Here is a 13,760-nt window from a genome sequence, read left to right as displayed (position 1 = left end):
AGCATTCTGAAGAACCTAGGGGCAGACAGGAATAAAGACACATACATAGAGAATGGACTTGAGGACATGGGGAGGGGGAAGGGTAAGCTGGGACAAAGTAAGAGAGTGGCATGGACTTTAAAATACTACCAAATGTAAAATAGCTAGTGGGAGGCAGCGCACAGCACAGGGAGATCAGCTCGGTGCTTTGTGACCACCTAGAGGGGTGGGAGAGGGAGGGTGGGAGGGAAATGCAAGAGAGAGGAAATATGAGGATATATGTATATGTATAGTTGATTCATTTTGCTATAAAGCAGAAACTAACACACCATTGTAAAGCAATTATACTCCAATAAAGTTGTTAAAAAATAAAATAAAATAAAATCAGCCACAGAACAAATGTAGAAGCATGCTAATAATTTCCACACAAAGCAGCCATTTGTCTGATAAACAGATTTCCAGGAAATAACCCATGGTTAAAAGAAGAGGGCTCTTTATTAGGAAGAGGAATTTTCTAAGACATAAGTGTACAATGGGGTTTTGTTTTCTTATTTTTCATTTGTTGCTACCATCTGTTATTCCTAGATTTTTCAAATTTGCATCACCTTTCTGTCAAAGAGTACATTCACATTCAGTGGGAAATGAAGTTTATTAATATGGTGAAGTAAATAATAAGGGAAGATACTAAATCTGTGACTCTTCTGTTTCATGTTCAGAAGGGCCTCTGATTCAGTTAGCAGGAGTGAAGTGGCAGGATATTAAATCACTCCACTCCAAAAACTGTTTTGCCTTTGCTTGCTGAATGCCAATTATTATATTCATTTTCTTATTGCCCTAAAGGAGGGTTATTTGTATCCAAGTTTTCCTAACCTGGAGTCTGTGGACCAGACTGAGGACAGGAGCCAGACTGAGGAGAATGGAAAGACTGGCTAATGTACAGTTGTGTCCAAACAGGCCTAACCATTTTCTGCTTCTCATACCAGTTTGTTTAACTGATGTGATCAGCAAACCAGACTGAGTTAGAAAGAAAATTCCTCTTAGTTTACAGGAGCTACTGGCAGAGAGAAAATGAAATCATAACCATTTCTTCCTTGTGTTGATTCTGATTTATGGAGTCATCCTGATACACTTTCCACATTAGACTGCTACCAAGTGTTCAGATGAGTATAATGAAGTTAACCAACATGAGATTGGGAGGTCAGCAGATTGCATTCAAGTATGACCCTGACACCAAGTGGCTACGTGACTTCACCTGTCTAAGCCTCCGTTTCTCCAGCGGTATTAAAAGGAGGATAAGCTGGATGGTTAAATTCTCCCAGCATTCTAGAGTGATATGTGTCTGGGATCACTGGACTTGTATTCTGCTTTGATTTCAGAATACTTTCTTGCTCTCCAAGTACTAAACCAGGATATGGAAATAATTCTTTTCTGCTCCTTTCCTTATGTTAAACAGATTCATAAGACCCTTAAGATCAAATAATTCATTCCAAAAATTCTGTGTTGAACAGCATCCAAATTCATCTGTCCATCTTCCCCCCACCCCATTCCCACTTCACTTCCTCCCTGTTATTGGGCACTTAACTATATTTCAGCTTCTATATCCCAATCTAGCAGAAGGAAGAAGTCATGTAATGAGTAGAAGTCGTAAAGATTATATGTCATAAGTCGTTCATGATCTAGTGAGGGAACAAAGGAGGAGGTGGTCAATTTCACCTGAAGAAGCCAGGCAGGGCTTGAATAGAGGAGCCAAAGCTTGAGCTGAATCATGTAAGATGAGTAGATGCTCACTCAGCAGGCAAAATAGCGTGGGGGACGTTCAAAGTGGGGGCAATGGCATATACGGGTGCAGTGCCATGAAGCAATAAGGCTTGTTCAGGAACATGTCAATCAGAATGCTAGAGCGGAGGGAAGGGGTGGACAAAGAGAGATGGACAGGGGCCATGATGGAGGGCCTCACAGTCTGGACATCAGTCCTCAGCTAGAGTCATCTTGGGTTCATGCTTTCTGTGGTCCTAAAGGTTTCCAACTGATTGCTGTTCTTTTCTCTACTTGGGGATTCCTTCATCTAAAACACTTGGGGCTTCCAAGAGTGGGTGACAGTTTAGATGTACAACAAATTATATCAAGAGAAAATAAATGCAGTGATTTTGAGTGTATTATTCACCTTCCAGCTGGTCAGTTTTTGCTTTCTGGGCACAGAATCTCCCCCATAACGTGCAGTTCTGTTTTGACTTTTGCACATTGGGCTTTGATGTATGTTTCTGGGAACACATTAGGTATGAGAGTCAGGGACTGTATTTAGCAAGACGGGGCTCTTTCCCTATTTTATTCATTTGTAAAAGTTCAGATCTAAAAAAAATGTAGCACTGAATAGTATGAAACTCAAGGCCATAAGAAAAGGCTGCCACTTTTATTTTCCAAAAAAAGCTACAGGTAATAAGATCAGCTACTGCTAAAATAAAATTGCAACACTACCTAGGTGGGAAGACAGAGCATTCCAAGAAAACGTAAAACTCTTTGATTCATTTCAGAAATAATCAAGATCTGTTAGACTTAACTACAAAAAGTTATTATCATTCTAAGAAAGATAATAAAGTTTACAAAACTGCAGGAGATACAGGCAAAATGTTCAATCAGGAAGTGTGTGGGGCTGTGAGGATGCATAGCTTTGGAGTCAAACCCAGGTGAAAGTTTTTCAAGCTCATCTTTGTCACAGCATTTCTTCCAACACAAGAATCACTTTTTCTTATGCAAATTTTAATGTTTTGAAATTGGCATGTGTCTTACAACTGATGTACATATTTATTGTGTAGTGTTTCCTTTCTTTCTGAAAGGCTGTCATTAAATTGATGACCTGTCCCCCAACTGACGGTTTCTCAGAACTGAGAGTATTAGTACTAGCTGATCATGTGTTAGTGACTTAAACCCTCCAAGCCTTCATTTCCTCAGTGGGAATTATAAAGAAGGTCGTTTATTGGATAAAAATAAAATTGTTTACCTAAAATTCTTGTGCAGTGTCGGGCACTTGGTGATATTTAGTGAGTGCCAGGATGCAAGGTAGGTCAAGTCCTCCAAAGCTCATGGTTCACCTTGTCTGCTTAATCCTGGGGAGTGGAGACCTGATGGATGGACAGGACTTACTCCACTGCCACCTTTCCACAACACCCCTGCCCCAAGTCCAAGAAGCCAGAAGTTAGCAAACGCCTGAGAACTACTCCTAACCTTTACCCAGAGCTCAAAGTTTGCCCAACACTTCATCTGAACAGTCTTTTACCATTTACAAAGTTGTTGCACACACACTCTTTTGATCTGTACAACTTTATAAGATTAGTAGATGCCATAGGATCCACTTCATTTCTCAGAGGTGAGAAAACTAAAGCTCCTAAGAGGTTGGAAGAAAGGACAAGCATTCTATGCTGGTGACAAAGTGGAGCTGCCAACCCAGACGTGTCTGATCCCAGGCCCAGTGCTGCTTCCAGGATTCAATTCTGCAGAACTACGTTTTCTCAAGTACACCTCTGGGACAAACTTGAGGACTATGACCTGGAATTTGTTTCAGACAGATCAATGCATGAAGAAGAAGCAAGCCATTCCAAAAAACAAACAAAAAAAACAAACAAAAAAAAACAACTTCTAGACTTTTTAAAGGTAAAGATCTGAATGTACAGGCTCATTGTACTGCCACATGTATGAGAAAGTGTCCATAGCAGTTGCATCAGGGCTCCATCATGGAGATGAGTGGTGCTGGAAACAGAAGCCAGTAAAACAGCTACAATTCAGACAGCAAACACAGCAGTGGGGAGTTGCTGGTGAGTAACCCGGGGCCTCTGGTGTGATCCCTGCGGGTTCAAGTGAGGCTGCAGAATACCCTTAGTCCTACAAGATTAAAGTGCCTCTGGATCTGGGGTAGTGGTCAGTGGGATAATGCAGAAAGATTCATGATCAAATTAGAATTCTTCCCTCGGAGAAAGTATTTGTGAAAAGCTAAACCAGCAAGTTGGCAGAATCTAAACCCTCTGGATATTTAAAGGCAAAACCAGGGGGTCTATTTTCCTACTCTAGGGTTTGGAGGTTGGCCACTGAGTAAGTTTAAGAGTCCCGATAGAATAGTGAAACTAAGGAGGCCTGCAAATCTTTCCTAGTGTATGATTTGGACTTTAGACATGCATATGAACTGGTTAATAAAGTGGTAGTCAAAAGACTGTATCATTCAGTCACCAAAAATTTAAGATAAAATTTAAGATAAAACTTAAATCAACATTCCTAGGAAAAATGGAAGTCATGTATTCAATGTCCCCCATGATAGAAAAAACAGATGTCAGGGCAATTGACTATCAGTAGTTAAATAGTGTCTTTGACATAAGGTTTATCTATTATCCTGAGAGAGGAGATATTTTCCTTACTGATAGGAATGGAGTAACTTTGAGGGTTTGAGTCTAGATGGGTGGTTACCACATTCTGGAAGAACTTGGTGATGTGTCAGAGACAGCTTCTACGAAACACCAGGAGTCTACAGGGGTTAATAAATACATCTACAAGCCTCCCGGCCATGAGAGAGAAGAGACCCAGAGACAGACACCGAAGGGATGAGCTGGCAGAGCAGGGCTTTCTTTAGGGGGTCTGACCCCAGAGAAGAGCTCCCGGATCTCCCATTCAGGCTTTTATATCAGCTAGAATTCCTAGAATTTTACAGTGGAGGGACCTTTTTAAAAGTGTAAGCTAGTTCACACATCTATCCTTTCTATGAGCCATGTAATTTCCACGGAAAGGATTAGTCCCAGTGATGGGAAAGTGGAACTTCAGGACTTGGTCAACATTTGGCAAGGTCAGGGATAGAAATGTTGCTTGAGATCCTTCTGGATATGGAAGAGAACTTGTAGCCAGGCATTTAGTCCTTTTGTGATCTTGAGTTTGTTATGAGTTGGAAGAGAAAGAAAAAAGAACCAGCATTTGTTCCTGAAAGAAAAGTGGTATAAAAACAGAAAAAGGGAGGTTGGCAGGCATCAGAGAAATGCGTGGTGATTTTCTCAGGGAGTCACACTACTTCCTCTCTTTTGCCAAAGATCAGAGCCTTTCTTTGGGGAAAGGGGCCTAATACAGACAAATGACATTCCACACTCCTGTCTGTCAGATAAGTCTGCCAGGAGAACCAGAGACGTCCAGTGGGACATCACATGGCCCTGCTTGTCTGGGGACGTGAGCTTTCTACAAGATGAGGGCGCTAACATCTAGAGGGGATGCCAGCCTCCCCAAATTTCTGGGTAGCTCTTTTCCCTTCTGTGTCAAGGCCATCAAGGGAAACTGGCTCCCCAGAGAGAAGACAGGAGCCTGCAGGGTGTCTTACAGGTGGGTGTGCTTCACAAACAGAAGGTGTATGCACAGCTCATACCTCTCACCCCTTCTGCCAAGCAGCTCTTAACCCCACCTCTGACCAATGTCTCTACGACCTGGCTGCATCTGTATCCCCCAGGGGCTGGCTCAGCCCCATCAGGGTGACAGGCAGGTTGGGCCTGACTGGTGCCCAGAAGAACCAAGCCTGACTAATCCTAAAACCTGATAAAGTCTTTCACGAGGGACTATGCAGGCAGCACAGAAAAATGAGTAACCACAGCTAGATTAGCAAGGACGGGAAAATTGCACTTCAGAAAGATCAATATAGGACATACACTTTTAAAGACCAAATGCGTCTTTATGTTTCAGTTTTCTTTTCATTTTGAGTCTGGCAGATTCGGTGTTATACTTGCTTTGTGAGCAGCTGCTGAACGATGATTTAATTACACTTGTGCTAATGTATCATTATTAATTATAATGCTAAATTTAAGCAATTTAGAAATAGTGTTGCATGCTGGACAAGCAATTAATTACACAAATTAAAAAATTTTTTTCTCAGTTTATCCAGTAAGGGAAGACAGGCAGATAAAAACATGTGGGCTACTGAAAACTCTGCTTGTTCTCAGGCTACTGTGTAACTTGAAGCAGGCCTATGGTAACACCTGGTTTACGCACTCACCAGTTTATCAAAGCAAAGGGCAGAAAGGAGGCAGGAAGGGAGGAAGGAAACCTGCTTTAGCAAATGACGCTCGTATAAGTCCCTCCCCGCCCCCCGACACCCCCAACACTGCTGAGCCTGATCAGTTACCTTGCTCCAGTTTCCCACTTTCCAGCCAGCGCAGGGACGGAGGTGGCACCTCTTAGCAGGGTCAGGCCTCTGCAGGGCGGCGCAGTCGGAATCCACATGGGTGCTGCACTGCACGCTCCTCCAGTAGGCCCCCAGGCCACACGTGGTGGAACACTGCCAGGGGGGTGGAGGGGAGGAGAGAGAAGAGGCTCAGGGCTGCTTTCTCAGACACACCCCACCCCACCCTGGAGTCGGGGGTCCTCAATCTCGGCTACTCACTAAAACGGCCTGCAGAGCTTTTGAACAAACCAGCGCTGAGGCTCCAACCCCAAACCATCTGAACGCCTGTGGGTAGGGCTCAGGCAGGAGTATTTAAGAAACAAATCCCAGGTGATTCTAATAAGCAGCCAGGGTTGCGAATCCCTGATTTCTCTGTGGGAGGAAAACCCAGTGCAAATGGAGATGTGCTTCCCTTTAAAAAGTATCCTGGTGGATGGACCTAGAGTCTGTCATACAGAGTGAAGTAAGTCAGAAAGAGAAAAACAAATACCGTATGTTAACCCATACATATGGAATAAAAAAAAAAAAAAAGGTCATGAAGAACCTAGGGGCAAGACGGGAATAAAGACACAGACCTACTAGAGAATGGACTTCAGGATATGGGGAGGGGGAAGGGTAAGCTGTGACGAAGTGAGAGAGTGGCATGGACATATATACACTACCAAGTGTAAAATAGATAGCTAGTGGGAAGCAGCTGCAGAGCAAAGGGAGATCAGCTCGGTGCTTTGTGACCACCTAGAGGTGTGGGATAGGGAGGGTGGGAGGGAGGGAGACGCAAGAGGGAAGAGATATGGGAACATATGTATATGTATAACTGATTCACTTTGTTATAAAGCAGAAACTAACACACCATTGTAAAGCAATTATACTCCAATAAAGATGCTAAAAAAAAAAGAAAAGTATCCTGGCGTGAAGGCCTGAGGAAGTGGGTGAGCTGCAGGCACACTGCCGCATTTCACCAATGCTGCTCATAGAGAGGGAAGAGCAGAAAATAGCCTCGGTCAACATTTTTTCAACTGGCTCATTTATGGAGGTAAATCTTCTCCTTAAAATTCTTTAGGATTGGATTTGAATCTCTCATAAGTTCCTAGCTTTTTCTCCTCTGTACTATATTACGTGTGTATATATATGGTATACATATATATATGTTAGAGATAATAACAGCTGAAGTGCATAGATTGATTGCACTTGTGGCCCCATTGTTCACACCTATGCTCTTTTCAATGGACTTCACAGCTCCTCTCATCATATGGTGGAATGTATTTCCCCAGCTGCTGAATCAGGACTGTTCTTGCAACTTTCTTTTGCCAAGAAATTGCAGTGGATGCCGTTGTGCCAGTTCTCAAGAGGTCTTGCTTGTTCTTGTTCTCTCTTGGACCCTTGTCTCTGCCATGAGAATAAAACTGGGCTAGCCTGCTGGAGGATGAGAGATCATGTGAAACCCAGCTGGGTGACCCAGCCGAGCCCATCTCAGACCAGCCAGCCTTCAGCTGACCCTTCAGCAAATGCTTGACAAGCCAAGCTGAGGTCAGCTAAGCTCAGCCCGGGTCAGCAGATACTCCTAGCTGACCCAGAAACTCATGGACAAAAGTTAATGTTTACTGAGCTTTTGTGGTTGGTTGTTATATAGCGTTATTGTGGCAATGGACAACTGATACAACTATACAACAGGTACCTTTCCTATGTTTTCTCTAACCTCTGAGACTCAGGATGCAATTATAATTCTGCAGTTGACTAATTGTGCAATCTTCTGCAGTTTCCTAACTTCCCTAGCATGTGAAACTGGTGATAACACTTAAGACCTCATTTATTAAGTTGCTGTGAGAACAACAGAGGTAACTCACACACAAAGTGAGTGTTCTACAAGTGTTACCTATTAAACATAGCATACCTGCAAGGTCAGCGTTATGAGTCCCACTTTCCAGATTTCCGGGGCCCGGAAATCTGCTAAGAGAGCTTAGCAGTCATGCTTAAGGTCACACAGACAGTACAACGTTAATTTCACATTACGACATGGAGAAAAACATGACGTTTGCCCCAAGCCCAGGACAGGAGCTAGTGAGACCAAATTCCCAGGCTACTGATGACCCTGGTACGTCACAAGTGATGTCTACAGTTCTTTGTACCATATTTATGTTGTAAATAAACACATGTCTCTGGAGCTCTGAATCTAGTCCTGTTAGATTCAGATGTTGTGAGTAGACGTTTGTTTAATTCCTTTTTGACAATTTCTATTGAGACAGCAAATGAGTCCAAAGGTGAAGCTGACAGGAGGATGTCCATGGAACGCAGTAAGTAAAAGGGGATTCCACTGATTGTCTCTTAAGTTAGTTTCAAATTAGGAGTGCAGGGGTGGGGGGTCAGAGAAGAGAGGAGGACCCTAAGGAAGCAGAAGGGACAACTTGCTTGTTCTGGGAACTTTCTCCCTCATTACAGCTAGTGACCCTGTGACAACCGATTTACCAGGTCAAGGAGCAGGTTTGGGGGTGTTCAGAGCTGGAACTAATGTGCAGCTCTCCATCAGAATCCTGCGAAAACTGCTGTGAAAGGCTGTGGAAAATTTTATTGTCACTTCCATTTACAGGACTGCACAGCATACATTTCACTGACTGCCCAAGGGATCCGACTGAATGATGAGGCAATTTGACGAGAGGTGATCTTCTGTCAAAATGAGATCCACACCCATGCATACTGTGAAGCACCTACATTTTCTGTCTTATAAACAGATATCAAAGCCAATGCTTACTGAGTACTTACTATGTGCCTGACACTCTCCTACACATAGTTATTCCTTTTATCTCATAACAATCTTATGAATCAGGCCTCGTCATCATCCTCATTTTAAAGATGAGGAAATGGGTGCAGTGAGAACATACAGTTAGTCAATGATGGAGCCAATACTCAAACCCAGAGCATCTGCTTTCTAGATTTATGTCTATTTACAGTGTTAACTCGGTTTTTATATCAATTCTTTAGTAATTTTCAAAATCACAGGTAGTTAGAGGAACATGCTGTGTATGCTGGGGGACATGAACACCCCTTCAACACAGGACACAAAGGGAGGACACAGAGAGAGAAATTTCAGATTGAATGTTAAGGAACTTTAGAAATTACAATACTTCCAACCTTAAAGAGCAGGAAAGGCTTTATGCAAGAGGAAGCTCAAAGCTTGATACTGAAGAACAGGTAGAATGTAAAAGGACAAAGGAGAAAGAGAAGGAAATTCCAGGCAGAGGGAACAGCATAAACAAAGGCATTGAACTGAGACGAGCAGAAGGTTTAGTGGAAACTGAGCAGTTTAGATTTGGTGAAGCTTACGATGGATGAAGTCATAGGAGGAAGTAGGTTGAAAGCGGAATAATTCGAGAACCTGAAGGCTGTTGGATATTAGAGTGGATTTTATCTGATATGTAATGGAGAGACATTAATGATTTGTGATCAGGAGTTTGGAATGATTCGAAAATTCCGTTCAGAAGAGTAATATGGCAGTCTTACATCTCTCGTGACGATGTATGGAAAGCACTGCGGAGGGGAGAGATTGGAAGTGCCCAGACCAGTAAGGGCAAAGGCAAAAGTCCTAACCAGAGTAGTAACCAAGGGTTCTCCATTCTCAACTATTGGGGCACTATTGGTATTTGGGACTTCCCTCAACGTCACAGGACCCTCATTGTCTTTGGCTCTCAGACACTGAATACTGGTAGCAGCCCCCATCCCCCATCATTGTAACAGACAAAAGCATCCCTACTCTTTTCCAGATGCTTCCCACCGTTAGGTTGGAAACTCCTGAGCTTAAACTGACAGGAAATGAAGCGGAGATGACAGAAATGATGAGATGACACAGACTTGAAAAACTGTTAGGGTTTTTCTAGTAGGACAAGGGAAGGCTGATACCAGTGGTGATCCTGGGGTTCCTAAGGTGTGGTGATCGAGTGGCCAGCGACGCCATTATAGGGAGGGACAATCCTAAAGAAACAAGTTCAGATATGGGTAGAATAAAAAATCAGGGGAGAGTGGGAAACTCAAAACCCAAAGTCTTCATTCTGAATCCTGATCCTCTCAGACAATTCTGTGTATTAAACATTTTGTCTCAAAAGGTGCATAAAGGGAGCCGGCACCAAGCTCTGTCATGAAGGGGACTCCTGCCAAATGTGGAACTCTGTTCTTGTAATATCCTTGTAGCTTTACAAACCTCTGCAGTCTGGGCCAATTCCCCCTTTCCAGCCAAACTGCCTAGAATTAATAGCTCTCAATGGCTCCACCATGGTTGTCAAATTTTTGGTGAGCTATGATGTATTCAATAAGAGACTTTATTTCTGTCAAAGGTATGACATGAGGTAGAATTAATTTTTGTATCTTGATCTGCTAAAATCAAAATGCGTCAGTTAACCTCTGGGCTCAAACAGTCATCAGGGTTGATAGGTACTTTTATTTAGGTTTAGTTTATTTGGATATAGTAACTTCTCATTAGATCAATTAACATTTATCAATTAATTAACATGTATTAAATATCCTCAGGACAAATGTGTTAAAACACATTTACATAAGAGTATGGGAAAGGAAACTAATTTCTGGGTCATCCTAAAGCTACTTTTTAATGAAACTTTTGTATGAATTTGTGGACTGAGAAGAGCTGTCCATCTTTATTAACAGTCCTAATGTGGGGACTGTCCCATCTGAGAACTGCGATAGCCTCCAAAAGGGTCTCTCCTTTGGGCTGCACTTTGGTATCCCCTTCCATCTCAATACTATAAATGTTCTCCCCAAAGTCACCAGTGACCTTCTAATTGTAAGATCCATTAGGCCCACTGTCAGTCTTCATGTTCCTAGACGTCTGTGGCACCACATTTCTTGATTTAAGCCTTAAATATTAGACTGTTCCTTACCAGTCTTTCACATGGTATCTCTTTGTCAGCCAGCTCCTTAAAATGTTGGTGTTTTCCAGAGTCCCAACCCTGGACCACTCCTCTTTGCGGCCTACAGGCTGTGCTTGGGTGACCTCCTTCACTTCCAAGGTTCTAACGTCTACCTATTGATCATGGCTACCAAATTTTATCTCCAGTTTTCACCTCTCTCAAGAACCTCAGACCCCCACACACAAACATCTGCTGGTTATCCTTTGGATATCCCACAGGTCCTATCGACTAAACTTGATCTGTAACTGAACTCATCAACCTTCCTTTCTTTGTCTCTTTTGAAACTTACTCTTCCTATACATTGTACTATATCTCAGTTTATAGGAGCATCACCTAACGGACACCCACGATTCCAACGGAATAGTCATGACAGACTCCTCTCCTCTCTCCTCTTCATACCCCACCATTCAATTCCCCACAAAGTCCTGCTGATCTCAAGTTCTCAGTGACTCCTGAATTCATCTTCCCTTCTTCATCCCAAGCAGTCTTGTCCTAGTTCTCATTCCTCATCTGGACTACTGCAGTATCCTCCCAACAGGTCAAATCCCTCATCCTCACTGCTTCCAGAATGAGCTACCTAAAACACACAGTGGGCCATGTCATTCAGTGGCAGAGACTGCTAGATACTCACTACAATCCTTTTCCCTCATCTTCCTGGGTATACAATTAGATTACATTTTCCATCCACCTTGCTGTTTGGTTTGGTCATATGACTGAGTTCTAGACAATGGAAGGTGAGCAGAATTGATAAGTGCCCCTTCTAGGCTTGGCCCATAAAACCTCCCATGGGAGTGCCTCTGTGCTCTTTTCCCTTTCTGACTGTGACTAAGATGGTGACCCCAGGGCAAATTTGAAGACGGGAGGATGGCGGAGCCATTGTCAGACTGGATTCCCAGCATCATTTTCTACTACCGCCACTGCAGACATGGAATCCCCTTGTATTATTATTCTGAGTGAGAAATCAACTTCTGGCGAACCATAACTTGTTTGGCTCTATTGGTTAACAACAGCCTAGCCTCTGTGTGTGTGTGTGATTTCTAATTACATACACATACTGTATGCATGCCATTCATACTTTATTCTGATACTGATCCCATATATATGCCTTTTATGATCTACACTTTCACACTCTGTTTGACCTAGCTTGTATTCTTCTCAAGGCCCACAGTGTCTTTAATGGTAGGTACTTTCAGACTTCATCTCCATTGGCTAATTAACAAAATCCTACAAATTAACTAGTAGCCTCAGTTTCCATAACTTGTTCTCTTTATCTTTGAGTATGGACACACTGTCCAGACTGCTTTCTTGGATGCAGAACAATAAGCCTATTTATCTGTCCTTAAGAGATGCCCCATGCTTTTGGAAAGAAAGATACCTTTGGGTGGTACTACTTAAAAGGATATCATTCATAAAACCTAAACAGAACATTTTTATTTCAAAATATCTAGGCTGAACCCACTGCAGTGACATTATAGGCACCATTTGCCCCTGTGAACTCAAAAGTAACCATGGAGTCCTCAATGTTATTTTAAGTACCTTCTTGTGAACTATGTGATTTTCTCATCTGTCTACCCAGGGTCACCACATAACTGGCATTGTTTTCATGTCATATGACCAAAGAAGAAACAAAAATAGCAGAAGGTAGAGAGAGTGGTGATGTTTTCTGATTTGCAAAGCAATGGATCATAGGCTATGAAGTCTGTCTGCTTGGGTTCAAATTCCTGCCGTGTCACTCATGAGTGTGTATGATTCTGGCTAGCTACTTCACCTTTCAGCTCCAGTTTCCTTATATCTGCAATGGGGGGCAATATTACCAATCTCCTTGGGCTGTGGTGAGGATTCACGCATTCACATGAATGCATGTGAATTAGCATAAAATCATGCTGTAAAGCATGGCACACACTTTATAGATGTTCATTGTCAACATCTTCCTCATCATTAAGAGCCCATTAGGACTTTCCTAATGGAAAGAAACCTGACTAAAATGTCAGGGATCATGAGACCCACTCCTCTCCTTTTTTTCAACAAATTGGATTACTCTTAAGCATGAAAATCTTTTCTCTTCCTGAACCTGGATTCTTTACTTCCAAATGGGGATAATAAGATGCCCCTCCATTGACAGAAAATGAAATGAATGTGATTTCACCTTAGAATGTAAAGTAAATCAATGTGAAACATAGTTCAAATGCAAACAAAAAATTTTGGAAGTTTGAATATACCTTTTTTTTTTTTGCCAGTATAGTCAATTTCAGGACCAATGATGCTGATTAATTCATACAGAAGAATTTTATATAGATAAATTGTCGATTGGTACTGAAATTCACTAGAGAGACAGCAGATAAGAGCAGAAAGATTTAGAAGATTCATCATCCAACTGACGTGTCCATAGACAAGTTACTTAACTGTTAAAAATCTTAGTTTTCCTCTACATAAATTGGTATAAACAAGACCCTACCTACTCCCCAGGACTGTCAAAAAGAGAAAATAGTAGACTACATATGGAAGTGGTTTGGAAATTAACATGCTTCATAAATGAAATATATTGTTATTTTGTATTAGCTGTTAACACTTCTTTTTAGCTAGAGAGATGAGTCATGCATTGTCATCAAAAATGCTGAATGACATCAACATGTGATTATTTTGCCACAAAGTCCTCTTTTGCATTGTCAAGTTATTTTTAACAAGTTCAA

General features: G+C 42.1%; 1 protein-coding gene across 1 annotated transcript in view; it reads right to left on the bottom strand.

The window, feature by feature from the left end:
* The window catches only part of ADAMTS12 (ADAM metallopeptidase with thrombospondin type 1 motif 12), a 399,145-nt gene that overhangs the window by 61,339 nt on the left and 324,046 nt on the right, over positions 1 to 13,760 (bottom strand). Inside the window, 1 exon segment of the mRNA XM_082622837.1 lies at positions 6,119 to 6,271. Within this exon segment, the coding sequence (XP_082478963.1) occupies positions 6,119 to 6,271 (153 nt within the window).

Source organism: Mesoplodon mirus, assembly GCF_964341445.2.
Source record: "Mesoplodon mirus genome assembly, chromosome: 5".
In the NCBI taxonomy this organism is placed as follows: Eukaryota; Metazoa; Chordata; class Mammalia; order Artiodactyla; family Ziphiidae; genus Mesoplodon; species Mesoplodon mirus.
The sequence above is the reverse complement of the archived record's forward strand: the minus strand, read 5'-3'. Positions and strand labels throughout refer to the sequence as shown.